The 12011-nt window shown below is 32.1% G+C and overlaps 2 protein-coding genes and 1 long non-coding RNA gene across 3 annotated transcripts; 2 read left to right on the plus strand and 1 right to left on the minus strand.

The window, feature by feature from the left end:
• Nucleotides 1–466: 466 nt before the first annotated feature.
• Nucleotides 467–1419, plus strand: LOC123700439. Its single transcript, XM_045647649.1, has 4 exons — nucleotides 467–597; nucleotides 789–916; nucleotides 1131–1245; nucleotides 1309–1419. The coding sequence occupies exons 1-4, from the start codon at nucleotides 538–540 to the stop codon at nucleotides 1417–1419; spliced, it is 414 nt and encodes a 137-aa protein (XP_045503605.1). The 5' UTR covers nucleotides 467–537.
• A 6492-nt stretch (nucleotides 1420–7911) lies between these two features.
• On the plus strand, nucleotides 7912–9083 carry LOC123700440 (protein I'm not dead yet-like). The gene is made up of 3 exons (XM_045647651.1): nucleotides 7912–7962; nucleotides 8440–8577; nucleotides 8946–9083. The coding sequence occupies exons 1-3, from the start codon at nucleotides 7942–7944 to the stop codon at nucleotides 9081–9083; spliced, it is 297 nt and encodes a 98-aa protein (XP_045503607.1). The 5' UTR covers nucleotides 7912–7941.
• A 291-nt stretch (nucleotides 9084–9374) lies between these two features.
• Nucleotides 9375–11386, minus strand: LOC123700275. The gene is made up of 2 exons (XR_006752607.1): nucleotides 11312–11386; nucleotides 9375–10209 (listed from the first exon to the last, which is right to left on the minus strand). It is a non-coding gene; the product is annotated as an uncharacterized LOC123700275 (long non-coding RNA).
• Between the last annotated feature and the right edge of the window lie 625 nt (nucleotides 11387–12011).

A 12011-nucleotide genomic window follows, 5' to 3' on the forward strand; every position in this document is an offset into this window, starting at 1 on the left:
TAAAATATACCCTCACACTACAAAGTTTTTCTAGTGTTCCAGCTGTCTAGACATTACATAGAGATCTAGATGGCTAAAAAATCGTTATATCATTATAGGTGGGACTTAAAAAATATTACATACTTCAGCATCGTATGTAACATTTTCTATTTTTTCTTAGATAATTGATTTTACCTTAAAAGCTGAAATTACAACGACATTCACGAGTAACGACGATTTTTTATATTACTTTATTGATTTGCAGTGATACGGATCTTGTTATAATAACAACCAGAAGCAAAATAAGCAGATTTTTTATAAAACACAATAAAACGTTGATTCTGTTATTATGTCCAATTATTTTAATCCCCATCGTATTCATAGGTGATAATAATGTAAGTATTCAACGTGATTCAGAACAAATCGCTTACATTTTAAATATGTACATAATAATATGATATGCACTTTATTTATTTTCAGACTTACCTATCATTTTACGTATTTCTCGTATCAGCAGTGTATTGGACTACAAATGTTTTGCACCCATGTGCAACTGCAATGCTATCTTTTGCATTGCTATTAGTAACATCTGTATTTAATAAAATATTGTTGCAAAGTGTGAGTAAAATAGTCAAAATATACAAATATCTTTATAAGATAACTATAATAGTCTCGAAGCAGCTCATTAAAAATTAAAATAACCCTGTGTTTGTTTGTTAAACGTATCTATTGTTGATGTAACAGAACAGTAAAACCACAATCATATTTAAATTTTTTGGTAATTTAATGTTGCGTCTTATTTGTTACAGATAAAAATACATAATATTGTATTAGAATCATTTGGCGCTATGTGTTTCATCGCAGCTGTAGAACAAAGTAAAATACATAAACGCATTTCGCTTAAAGTATTGATCATTTTTGGATGCTCCCACTATAGGTAATTATTTATATTTATCATATCTCATCTTAATTTAATATTTCTTATTTGATAAAAGTCTATTCCAAAAATATATTAGGATATTAGGTATTCCAACAAAGCGACTTGTCTCCGGGCGGCGGAAATATTTTAATAATAATCTTTTGACACTTTCAGAGAAAAGAGCGGCAAAATTGTGAAAAGTTTTTAATATTGTTGTATTTTTTTTTTCTAGATTAAGTTTTCTCCTGTTTTTTACAACAATGATTGCATCGATGTGGTGTTACAGTATAACTGCATGTGCGCTTATGATTCCATTAGTTAAAGCTATTCTAATTGAATTGGAAGAGGTATGCCGTTTTATGCTATAATTATGATTTTTTATTTCTGTGTTTTTAATAATTATTTTACAGCTAGGAATCGTGGAGGTCTATGAAAATGCGAACAAGCTAAGTAGTTGGTATGTATTATTTGTAGTAAAAGACATAAATAACTTAAGAACATTGCAAACTTATATCAATTAAATAACTTTGGTTAGGTGCAAATGCATAATATGCAATGAAAATGAGTGATGAAAGATACCTAATTTATCTGGAGTAGATATATATTTAGTTGTTAACTTATTATATACCTACTTTACTTTTACATGTTTTAAATAGGTAGGTATGTACTAACTAATCTTGTTTTATTTTTCCACAGAAATCTCGTACCTAGCGATATTGTTACTTTTTATTATCTAGGTGTCGCCTATTCATCATCAATAGGTATGAATTTCATTTTGTTTCCTATATTTGTTATGCACGAAAATCGAAAACGCTCATTGAACGAATACCTACTTAATTGTTATCAATCTTTAAAAATTCGTTTTATAGCATTCAAATACCGATTTGATCGATATTTTGCTATTCTTCCAAAAAAAATCTTATTCGCAAAATATGTCGTTCTACGATTTGTTTACGTATTCTTGTGAATGTGAGTAGGTAGAACGCGTTACGCGTCATGGCTTTTTCTTCAATGCCACAACGCGTCCGCGTCGCTCGTGATGATTTTCCTAAGAACCAAAATTGGAATATGGGATAAGGCACTTTATTTATTTATCAATTTAATATGTACCACTAACCACACCAAGTAAAATATTTACAATTATACAAAACGGTTTAATATGGTAGGTACATAAGGCGGCCTTATCGCTTACTAGCGATCTCTTCCGGACTGCCCAACTGCCCAAGGCACTTTTACCGTGACCATTGAGTTAATATGTACTACGTACTACATATTAACTCAATGACCGTGACCACGTTATTTTTTCTATTTTTTCGCTCAATGAGGGTTTTTGGTCTTTGAGCGTAAACTAAAGAGAGTAAGCGGTTATCTTTTTATTCTAATTTAAGGTACTATGGCTACAGTCATCGGTAATGAAACAAATCAAATTTTTAAAGCATACTGCGATACGTGAGTTCCTAACATAATACAATTTATTCATATCATAAAACTAACTGTTCGCCCGCTGCTTCGCTTGCGTGGATTTTTTATTTCTTGGATTAAAAAATGTTGAAAGAGTCGGATTTATTTGTATATCTACACTAATATTAATCCCGGAAATTCCACGGGAACGGGAACTATGTAAGTTTTTCTTTGAAACCGCGGGCGGAGCCGCCGGCGGAAAGCTAGTTTTTAATAATTAAGCTGATAATAAAAACGGAAACAAATATTATGTACAGTGAACTAAAAATCATTAAAATCGCACCACTGTTTTTGAGTTATAAGTAGTTAGATTGTTAATATTAAAAAAGTGTATTTGTTCCGAAAAGAAAGTATTTTTTCCACAATAAAAATAAAATATATTTTATCTTTACTTACACGACATCTTCATATTCATGCTAGCCTGGTACAATGTTTTGGTTTTCAGGCTGGTAATGTAAACAATGTTTCCAATGACACGCCCCGTTCGTTCCTCTCACTCGTTTAGTATATCCATCTCAACATAAGGTATAGATCACATTACGCGACATAGCGAGAAAATAGTGCATTATCGGAAATCTCTTGAAATTCCTCCTAACCTGGTGCATTGCTTTGAAATTCAGTCCGATTTGATCCGCTTTTAATACGGGTTGTTTTAAGTTTTTATTATCGTAAAGTAAACAACATAACAACCAATCAGCGGTCGAGGTGTGATCCATCTAATGCCATTTCACAATTTATTATAATATTATAAATGCGAAAGTAACTCGTGTCTGTCTAGTCTGTCTGTTACTCAATCACACCTAAACTACTGAACCAATTTTCATTAAATTTGGTATGTAGATATTTTGATAGCCGAGAGGCTTTTTATCCCGGGAAAATGACGCAATCCCGGAAATCCCACGGGAACGGGAACTGTGCGGGTATTTATTAGACTGCGCGGGCGAAGCCTCGGGTGGAAACCTAGTAATACATAATATATCTACCTATAATAAACGAAAATTGATCCGTGTGTTTGGGGATTACAATTTTTCGGCAGTTTACAAAATTTTGGAGTTAGGGCTTCGTCACACTTGACGGAATTTCCAACGTGGATTTTCCGTGACAGAACGCTAATAAAATATATATAATAACTAAACCTCCGCGATCTTCTAAATATATTTTTTTTTTATATAAGGGGCAATCAAGTGTTATTTTAGTATAAGTTAGGTACCTAGTGTTCTATTCATTCATAATAACGCCAAAATTATTATGAATTATTCCATAATTATGTAGTGATGTAAGCGCAATACAAATTTTCCTATCTACCGATACGAGAAAATCGCTACACCTACGCGTTTAGCTACTATTATGTATTCTGTGCCTACGCTCTACGTAAACAAGTTTTTCACACAAGCATCCCTTAACTTTATTTCACACATGCACAAAACCACCCTTATTGCAATAAAACTCTTGTGCATTCATGTTACCCTGGTATCGAATGTTTTAGTTTTCCAGATCGGCCCAGTTCACACGACGAAAATATTATTTCGATTTTTTTGCATACAACGCACAAAACTACCCTTATTGCAATACTCTCTCGTACATTCATGATAGCCTTGTATCGAATGTTTTGGTTTTCCAGTTAGGCCCAGTTCACATTATTGATGAAAATATTGTCTTTTTTTATATCGACATTTTAAAACGTGACAAATGTGGATTTGAACAACCGGTAAAAGCAGCTAGTATGACATGTGTAGAAAATCCAACATCACACCTTTTTAAAATAATATACCTATCACACAATAAAATAACTAGTTAGCCGCTCGACCCGGCTTCGCCCCAGTTGACGGGATAAAAACATCATAAAATATAGTATATTATGGGTTATCCACCAGGGATAATGTAGGATTCTAATAAAAAAAATATTTTTTTTCGGTTCAGTAGTTTCGGAGCCTAATCAAACAATCAAATCTATCCTCTTTATACAGGGTGTAATCGTTAAAAACTTTAAACTGATATCTTCCATACAATTTATTTCCCATACATTATGTATTCATAGCATATTTTCAAAGTGACGTCCTCATTGTGTAATACAATGAGGCGCTCTATTTACAGTTTCTAAATGAACTTCCCTTCAAATTTGCGAAGTAATTAAAGCAGAAAACCAAAAAGAAAGAAAAATCTAAAATCTTTCATATTAAATGTAGTCACATGGGATATTCAAATATCATACTAATTCTCGTTTTATTTTTAAAAATGTATTCTGGCCATTTTACTCATTAGGTTAAGTACTTTCGATATCAGTTTAAAGTTTTTTGATATTTGTAATAGTTACGGAATAATCGCCTGTGCATACTTAACGATTAGGTACATCCTGTATATTATTGTAGAAATCTTTTAAAACTTTGCAGGATATTCCCTCTAGGGCCAAGGATGGAGTTCCCTCACTTCATGCTCCTCACCTTCCCGGGAGTACTAATGTTACAGGCATTCCTGTATTTCTGGATGAATTTCTATTTCTTGGGAATGTTCAGGTTTTATCCACACAAATGTTATAGGTTTTTTAGTCATAATAAAGGGTTTGTAACCTCTATTTCTTTCGATAAAAGATTAAGCAATAATATTCATAAGAAATCTCTCACGCGTCCTACTATAAAATACAGATTTAGTTACGCGCAAATAATGTGCGTAGGACGTGCGAAGGAATGTTTATATACAAAAAAAAACATTGAAGTTTTAAAGCTGTTGTGATATCAAAATAAATCCGAAAAATGAAAAAAGATGGAAACCACAATAACAGTCTTCTTACTTTTCAATAACAAGACTCGCTAAAATACTTACCAATAAAAATACTTTTTCACGATAATTTAATATAATATTATGTACTAAGTAAAGGATGTATGAATTAATGTATGAAAATGAAAAATATTTTATTGTTAACCTTATAGAAGACATTTTACAAAGTTTACAATATAATAGAACAATGTACAGTAAGCGGCCTTATCGCAACAATGGCTTAGTCGTATTTCCATGATCATAATATTTCAGAATTCAAAACAGATCCGTACCATCAACTTGTATGTCTGAAGAGGAGACCCAATATGTTCAGACATTGCTAAATTCCCAGTACCAGAAAATGGGCAGAATATCATCCCATGAAATGGTAGGTATATGTATATTTATAATATATATCATGAGATATTTCTCTAGCTACCTATGTTATTTTATTGTTATTTCGTGATATAGAAGAATTTTTTTATTATTATTTTTCTCTTTATATTTATTTTTTTTCCTCTTTCGAGGGTAAGATTAAAACCAATACACGGGCCTGAACCAAGTGCATTGGTTTACACGATACTTAAGTAGATGTGGGTGTATTGCTAAGAAATTTTCTTATTATTCTTTATTGACATAATTACACAGGTCAAACTAATGAATCCTTCGGCTCCCAAACTAGTATAAAACTGTCTCAGGAGCCTAGAAGAAAATGTTAACTATTAATAATTACTAAATTTAAAAATTATGTACAAAACGTATTAGTTCAGAGAGCCTATGGAAGATAAAAAGATAGAAATTCAGACGTATATACTTAACGCTAAGTACCACTTTAGGATTATTAAAGTTTTGTTTATCTACATATTCAATACTAATATTATAAAGCTGAAGTTTGTTTGTTTGAACACGCTAATCTCAGGGTCCACGGGTATGATTTGAAAAATAATTTAACGGTTAGATAGTCCATTTATCGCTTATTAATTATTTAATCATCACGCTAACGAGCAATGTTGGTAAAACCGCGGTGCACAGCTAGTAAATAAATAAAGTTATTTTTAAGTAGGTTATAAGGAACGAACTCTTCAACTTTATAATATTACCTAATAATAGTTCAGCTTTATAATATTTGTATTTAGTGATTAAGTACTAAAATTAAAATGTTACAGATTTTATCACTCGTGCTGATCGCAACTCTGGCTTTACAGGCTCTATCTAGCTTTGAGTAGCAAAGCGATAAGGAATTATTGACCAACATAAAATTATGTACTTACTTGACAATGATTTGAATAGGTATAGAAACAATCTTCCTGGAGACAGACAGGCAGGCAGAGTTATTTTCTTATTTATAATATTAAGTTAGCAAAAACACAACTGTTCAGGAGAAATAAAAAACCGATAATTGACTATAACTTGCCAAGCAATAGACGTAGACTAGAGAGATAAAAAAAAGGCTCAGTGGTAGCTAATTTTTAACCTTTTATTTTGTATCAAAATATATTAAATAACTAATAATATAATAATAAAACAGACAGACAGACAGAGTTACTTTCGCATTTATAATATTAGTATGGATTATTCATTTTCATTGATAATTGAACGAAGTAATATTTTTTGTATTCGTCCTATTAATTTTTCTATTCACAGTATTTTTAAAATAACATCACCTTCAATGATTGCGGTCGCCATTTTGTTTATTATTCCAATAAATATGGAGATACCTAGAATATTCCGGTGAACTAGTGCTTCATCGGGTGGTTATATAGGTATTTATTTCTTGGTATAATATCTAAGAACAATATATTTAAGTACATAATATAATATTATCTGTGATTTTATCAACGTTTAAAGTGCTAATCGCCGCGGGGAAACTTCTTCAGGCGCATTGAGAGTTTTTTCAAGGTCGCGACATAGCAATACCGTCACGCCATAGAGTAAAGCGACGTTTTTGGCAACTTTGAATCTTGCCAAAGAAGTTTCACTTCTGACACGTGTGCTTGGCACACACGCTCTTTTTTTAATGCGATTGAGTTCTTTAGGTACCTAATAATACAAAAAGCTTGATTGGTAAATAAGCTTTCTTTAGGAAAAAGGAGTTAACTGGTTTCATTCCGTACTTTTATAACAATTTTTTTAGTTGCAGCATCCGAGCAGTCTACAAACAAAGAATACAAGACATGCCTCACTTGGTCTAATGTTAAGGACAGTGTGCAGTGGAGTATACTTTTTGTTATTGGTACAAATACAAAATTGTTTGATAGTGTGTATCTACTGTTAAATTATAGATGCAGCTAAAACTCTCCCAAATATTTTCCAGATAAAAATAAGCTATACCAGTATATCTTTTTCTCAAGTTTTAGCGAGACAAACAAACAGATCATAACTATTTAGTTACGAATGAATTTAATATTTGATATTACGAATGAATTTAAAATTTGATATTTAAGTTTTATAGCATTCAAATGTTTTATTAATATGTATACCTAAATAGACAAATAGACGGAACACGGTAGATAAGGCAGAAGACGCGGGTTCAAATCTCGTCTTGTTATAATTTATATTTATATAAACAAATGTATGTTTGTCTGCGTAAGTATTTGTAGTATCTCCATTTGATATTACATAATTCCACCCTATAAATAATTTTAAATCAAATTTCAGTAAGTACTGACGCAATAATCGAAGCACTAAAAGAGAGTGATATGTTTGAAGAATTTGAAAAGTTCCTAATTCTATTCAAAGGCCCGACGTCCATAATTGTCTTTGTTATTATAATCATGTGTAAAATATTAACGGAATTTGTGAGCAGTTCATGCTTGGTGTACTGCATAATGCCGCATATAGCTAGAGTGGTGAGAGGGACCTTATATAGTACATATTATAATAAAATCGTATTTTTTTTAATAATACTTGGGGCGTGAATTGATGCCGAAGACATATAGTTTTTGGAATTTTTGTCTGTCTGGGCTAAACCCAAAAACTCACTGATACTGCATGATTGAGAGATTGAGACCTGAAGAAAGAACTAGGATAGGCTTCTATCCCGGAAATCCTGCGGGAACGGGAACTATGCGGGTTTTTCATTACAAGCCTAGCGAGGTACAGAATAATGTTCGTAAAGAAAATTGACCAGAGGAACATGTTTATATTGAATACAAGCTATTTCCATTTTTTTCCTAGCTTCTTTTATTTAAATGAAATATTTTGAAGGCTTGATTTGAGTGTAAAGTGAAAATGTGGAATAATAAAACACTTGGCATAATGGGTTGGCAATGTTGCCACAAATTGAATATAACGATAAAAATATCTTTTCAATAATAAATTTCCAGAGCATAACACTAAAAATAAATCCCCACTACTTGATGTCAAGTGCGGTGTTGGCTAGTTGCCTCCCATTTCATTTGATTACGGGAACTCCTGCCAACGCGCTGGTTGCAGCGTATGGTAACATTCCTCGTAAGAAAATGGTTAGTTTTACAGAGCAAGTAATATAGTAAGTCTAATGATATTTTACTGCTCGTATTGCAAAAAAATGTTTGTTTTGAGAATCCGCTAGGTATGAAAAAGTATCGTATGAAGTTGATTTCAATATGCAATAGGATGTGTAACTAGTTAGGTTTAGGTATATAAATAAATAAGTAGATTTTTATTTCAGACGCACAATACATAGATACATAGCTTCTCAAATATAGGTATACAAATATAATATATGTACTTAAAAATCATCATTCAACAAATCTGCAAAGTATCATGAAAAAATAATAATATGTATCGTGGCAATGCTCTTATTTTGAAAAGTTTTATGAAATAACCCTTATCATTTTATTTTATCTAGATGCTGGCGGGCACTGGTCTTTCAATCATCGGGATTCTAGTGGTGTGGTTCACAGTCACCGTATGGTCCAGAGCTATTTGGCATGATATAAACATTTACCCAGAATGGGCGAATATTCATCAATTTATAAAGAAATAAAATATGTAGGGGGAGTCCGGGAGAGTTGAACCGCTTTTTACTAAAAACTCTATAAAATCTGATCAGTGACCTTGAGAGCTTTAAGATCTTTACCATATGGAAGCCTTATTATCTGGCTAAGATTTTATACCATTTTGAAAATAAAAATTACAAGGATAAGAGAGTAAACTAAGTTGTAATGAAAAATGAGTTTTGATTCAAGTCTCCCCAACCGGTGGGACACTTGATCATAGGGTGCGGGACACTTGCCCATACCTTTTTAGAGAGGAGAAATGAAGCAAATAAAGCATGTTACCTACACATAATTAATGTATTATTTAGACACGTTTAACAATAACTAAAATATTCATAATCACCTTCTAAACAAATTAGTGAAAATAATTAACCAAATGTTTTCAGAGCAACTGCATAACATAACATTCGTTTTGATCTTTGATCTGCTACATAAATCTACAAAACTAATTTAAAGACATTTGTTACTATAACTATCAGTCTCAAAGATTAAATGTGGCACATGTAAAATCAACATAGGTTTAATAAGTGGTAATTCAATGAAATTGGCGAAGTCAAATGCTAGTTGCATTGCTTGTTTTCTGGTTAAGCCATAGTGCATTTTGCAGGTCAATGAGTAACGAACGAGTAATGTCTCTTTATTTACATTGAAAATCTGGGAGCATTTGTATTGGCTCCTCTTGTCTTGCAAAGGTGTTAACTTTTGTTCATCTAACATGTAATACCGTCGTAAAATGGTTCTGTCTATCCCATACTAATTGATTGAAATTTGACGAATAGATCTGCCACTCTTTATTTCTCTGTCTGCATTTTCAATCTCAGACTAAGTAAACGGTTTCCTGTGACGACTACCTTCCTTAGGCTTATTAGGCTTATAGGAATTTTCTTTCTGAAACAAAACAAAAACTAACTTAAATAGTGCACAAACTGCAAAGGGAGAGTTGAACCACTGTTTAAGTCTCCCGACTGCCGACTGGTTCAACTCTCCCACACCCGACTCAAGGCCATATCTTGATTTTTTCCAACAAATCCACTATCAATTGGAGAACAACACTGAACGTACGACAAAATATGATAATCTAGTAATGCAATAACGTAGGTGTTTGATACATACCTTCTTAGATTACAAAATAAAAGACAGGTGGAGCGTTGCCGAACTAAACCGAATAATTTATCGTCATTTTCAATAAAGCTATGTGTGCTGTCATTTCGCCGCTGCACTGTACGTACACGGTGCTTCTGTGTGCGTGTAATGTTGCCAGATATTGAAAAATTTCCCAAATTTTTCCCCGACTACGGAAAAAAGAGTGTTATGTTTTTCGAGTTTATGTATGTATGTATAATATTTCTTTGACACGCCCTGCAGTATAAACCGTTGGACCGATTTTGAGTTGTGAGGTTTCATTGCAATGATCTGAATTATTATGTTAGTGGCGGTAGTGACGTAGGCTATATACATAAATGAGAAGTCAAGTTTTAATTTTTATTTAAATTCTTTTATTACATAAAAGACGTACCTGCCTACTAAAGTTATATATGGACAAAATAATTGTATTCAATTTTTTATTAAATAAATTACATAAAAAAGTTTCAATATTAACTATAATAATTATATTATTTTTTATTTTTCATAATATATGAATACGAATAGCGGTTGTTTTTAGTCGAGAATACGGGACATTTTATTTTCATCATATCCATCATGGAGTTCACATAAATCGCTAGCGAAAACGACTATGACGTTTTAAGCTTTATAAAAGTAACAAAATAATGTATTATGCTTATTAAAATAATCTAATAATTATCATGAACCTTTAGTGCACTATACAAATAATCACATTCACGATCGAAAAATCCAACAGCATTACCTACCCTGAAGATCTTTTAACCATTTTACCGTTTTACCAATAAAAATGGCAAATTCATTTTCAAAATACTGGCAACATACGAAATCAGCCAAATTATCTACAGAAAACCTGTGAAACGATGTTTTATCTTTTTTTTTGTTTTCGGGAACAAATTTTACAGCGTTTTATTATCACAAGACGGCATTTTTTTACTTAAATTGCAAACCCTTTTTGACGTATTGCATGACACTATATGCGCTATAGCACTGGTGCAGCGACGTATTTGTTTTTGATTTCGTATTTTCTTTGACAAGGGCGACGGGCGGTTGTCATGCTCCATCTGTACTTTATTTTGTAATCTAAGCATACCTTCATAAATGCGTGCATAGCAATTAAAACAACAGATCCAAAAAAATTCACTCCGCGACGATGAAAATACTTTTTCGTAACTCACGGTCAAATGCGTCTGTTATCACTCAAAATTTCGAGTTGCTTGTGATTGGCGGATTATGCGCGTTCATTTGTTTGCCACTTGGCGTAATTTGGCGCCTAATTTAAAAAGTTATTGAAAGTGGTTCAACTCTCCCACCTGGGCAAGTCTCCCGGACTCCCCCTACCTATAGTTAATTTTGAGCGTTTCATTTTTTAACCTACTTACACACATACAATCTGCATAGTTTAATAATTTTCTGTCTGTCTGACGTCTGTTTTATTTTCATGGCTAAACCAAAGCACCGATTTGGATGAAATTAAAATCCAATTAACGTTGAAAATTCAGAGCAACTAACCTAATCTAACTATGTTTTCAAAAAATAATTTAAGAAAATGCACTCTAAGCGAACAAAGTCGCCTGATGCGGGCACCAACTTTTAATCTATTTTTAACGCAATTTTTTTTTTTTTTTTATTAGACACACCAATAATGACTCAATTAATACAATTTACAGAAGTACATTAATCATTAATTCCTAAACTGAATTGGCCATAAAGCAGGCGTGTACAACAATTATAAAAAAACAGGTCTTAAAATTTTTCAGTTTTAAGTCTAAAAATACATAGTTAATCAAATT

Source organism: Colias croceus, chromosome 19 (assembly GCF_905220415.1).
Source record: "Colias croceus chromosome 19, ilColCroc2.1".
Taxonomy (NCBI): Eukaryota; Metazoa; Arthropoda; class Insecta; order Lepidoptera; family Pieridae; genus Colias; species Colias croceus.

What these genes read in the sequence shown, in the direction of transcription:
- LOC123700439 (XM_045647649.1), top strand. Translation starts at nt 538, where the DNA reads ATGCTATCTTTTGCATTGCTATTAGTAACATCTGTATTTAATAAAATA. An exon ending in ATAAAATATTGTTGCAAAGT is followed by an intron (nt 598 to 788) that starts GTGAGTAAAATA and finishes TATTTGTTACAG; the next exon opens with ATAAAAATACATAATATTGT. An exon ending in TTTGGATGCTCCCACTATAG is followed by an intron (nt 917 to 1,130) that starts GTAATTATTTAT and finishes TTTTTTTTCTAG; the next exon opens with ATTAAGTTTTCTCCTGTTTT.
- LOC123700440 (XM_045647651.1), top strand. Translation starts at nt 7,942, where the DNA reads ATGCCGCATATAGCTAGAGTG. An exon ending in TGCCGCATATAGCTAGAGTG is followed by an intron (nt 7,963 to 8,439) that starts GTGAGAGGGACC and finishes ATAAATTTCCAG; the next exon opens with AGCATAACACTAAAAATAAA. An exon ending in ACATTCCTCGTAAGAAAATG is followed by an intron (nt 8,578 to 8,945) that starts GTTAGTTTTACA and finishes TATTTTATCTAG; the next exon opens with ATGCTGGCGGGCACTGGTCT.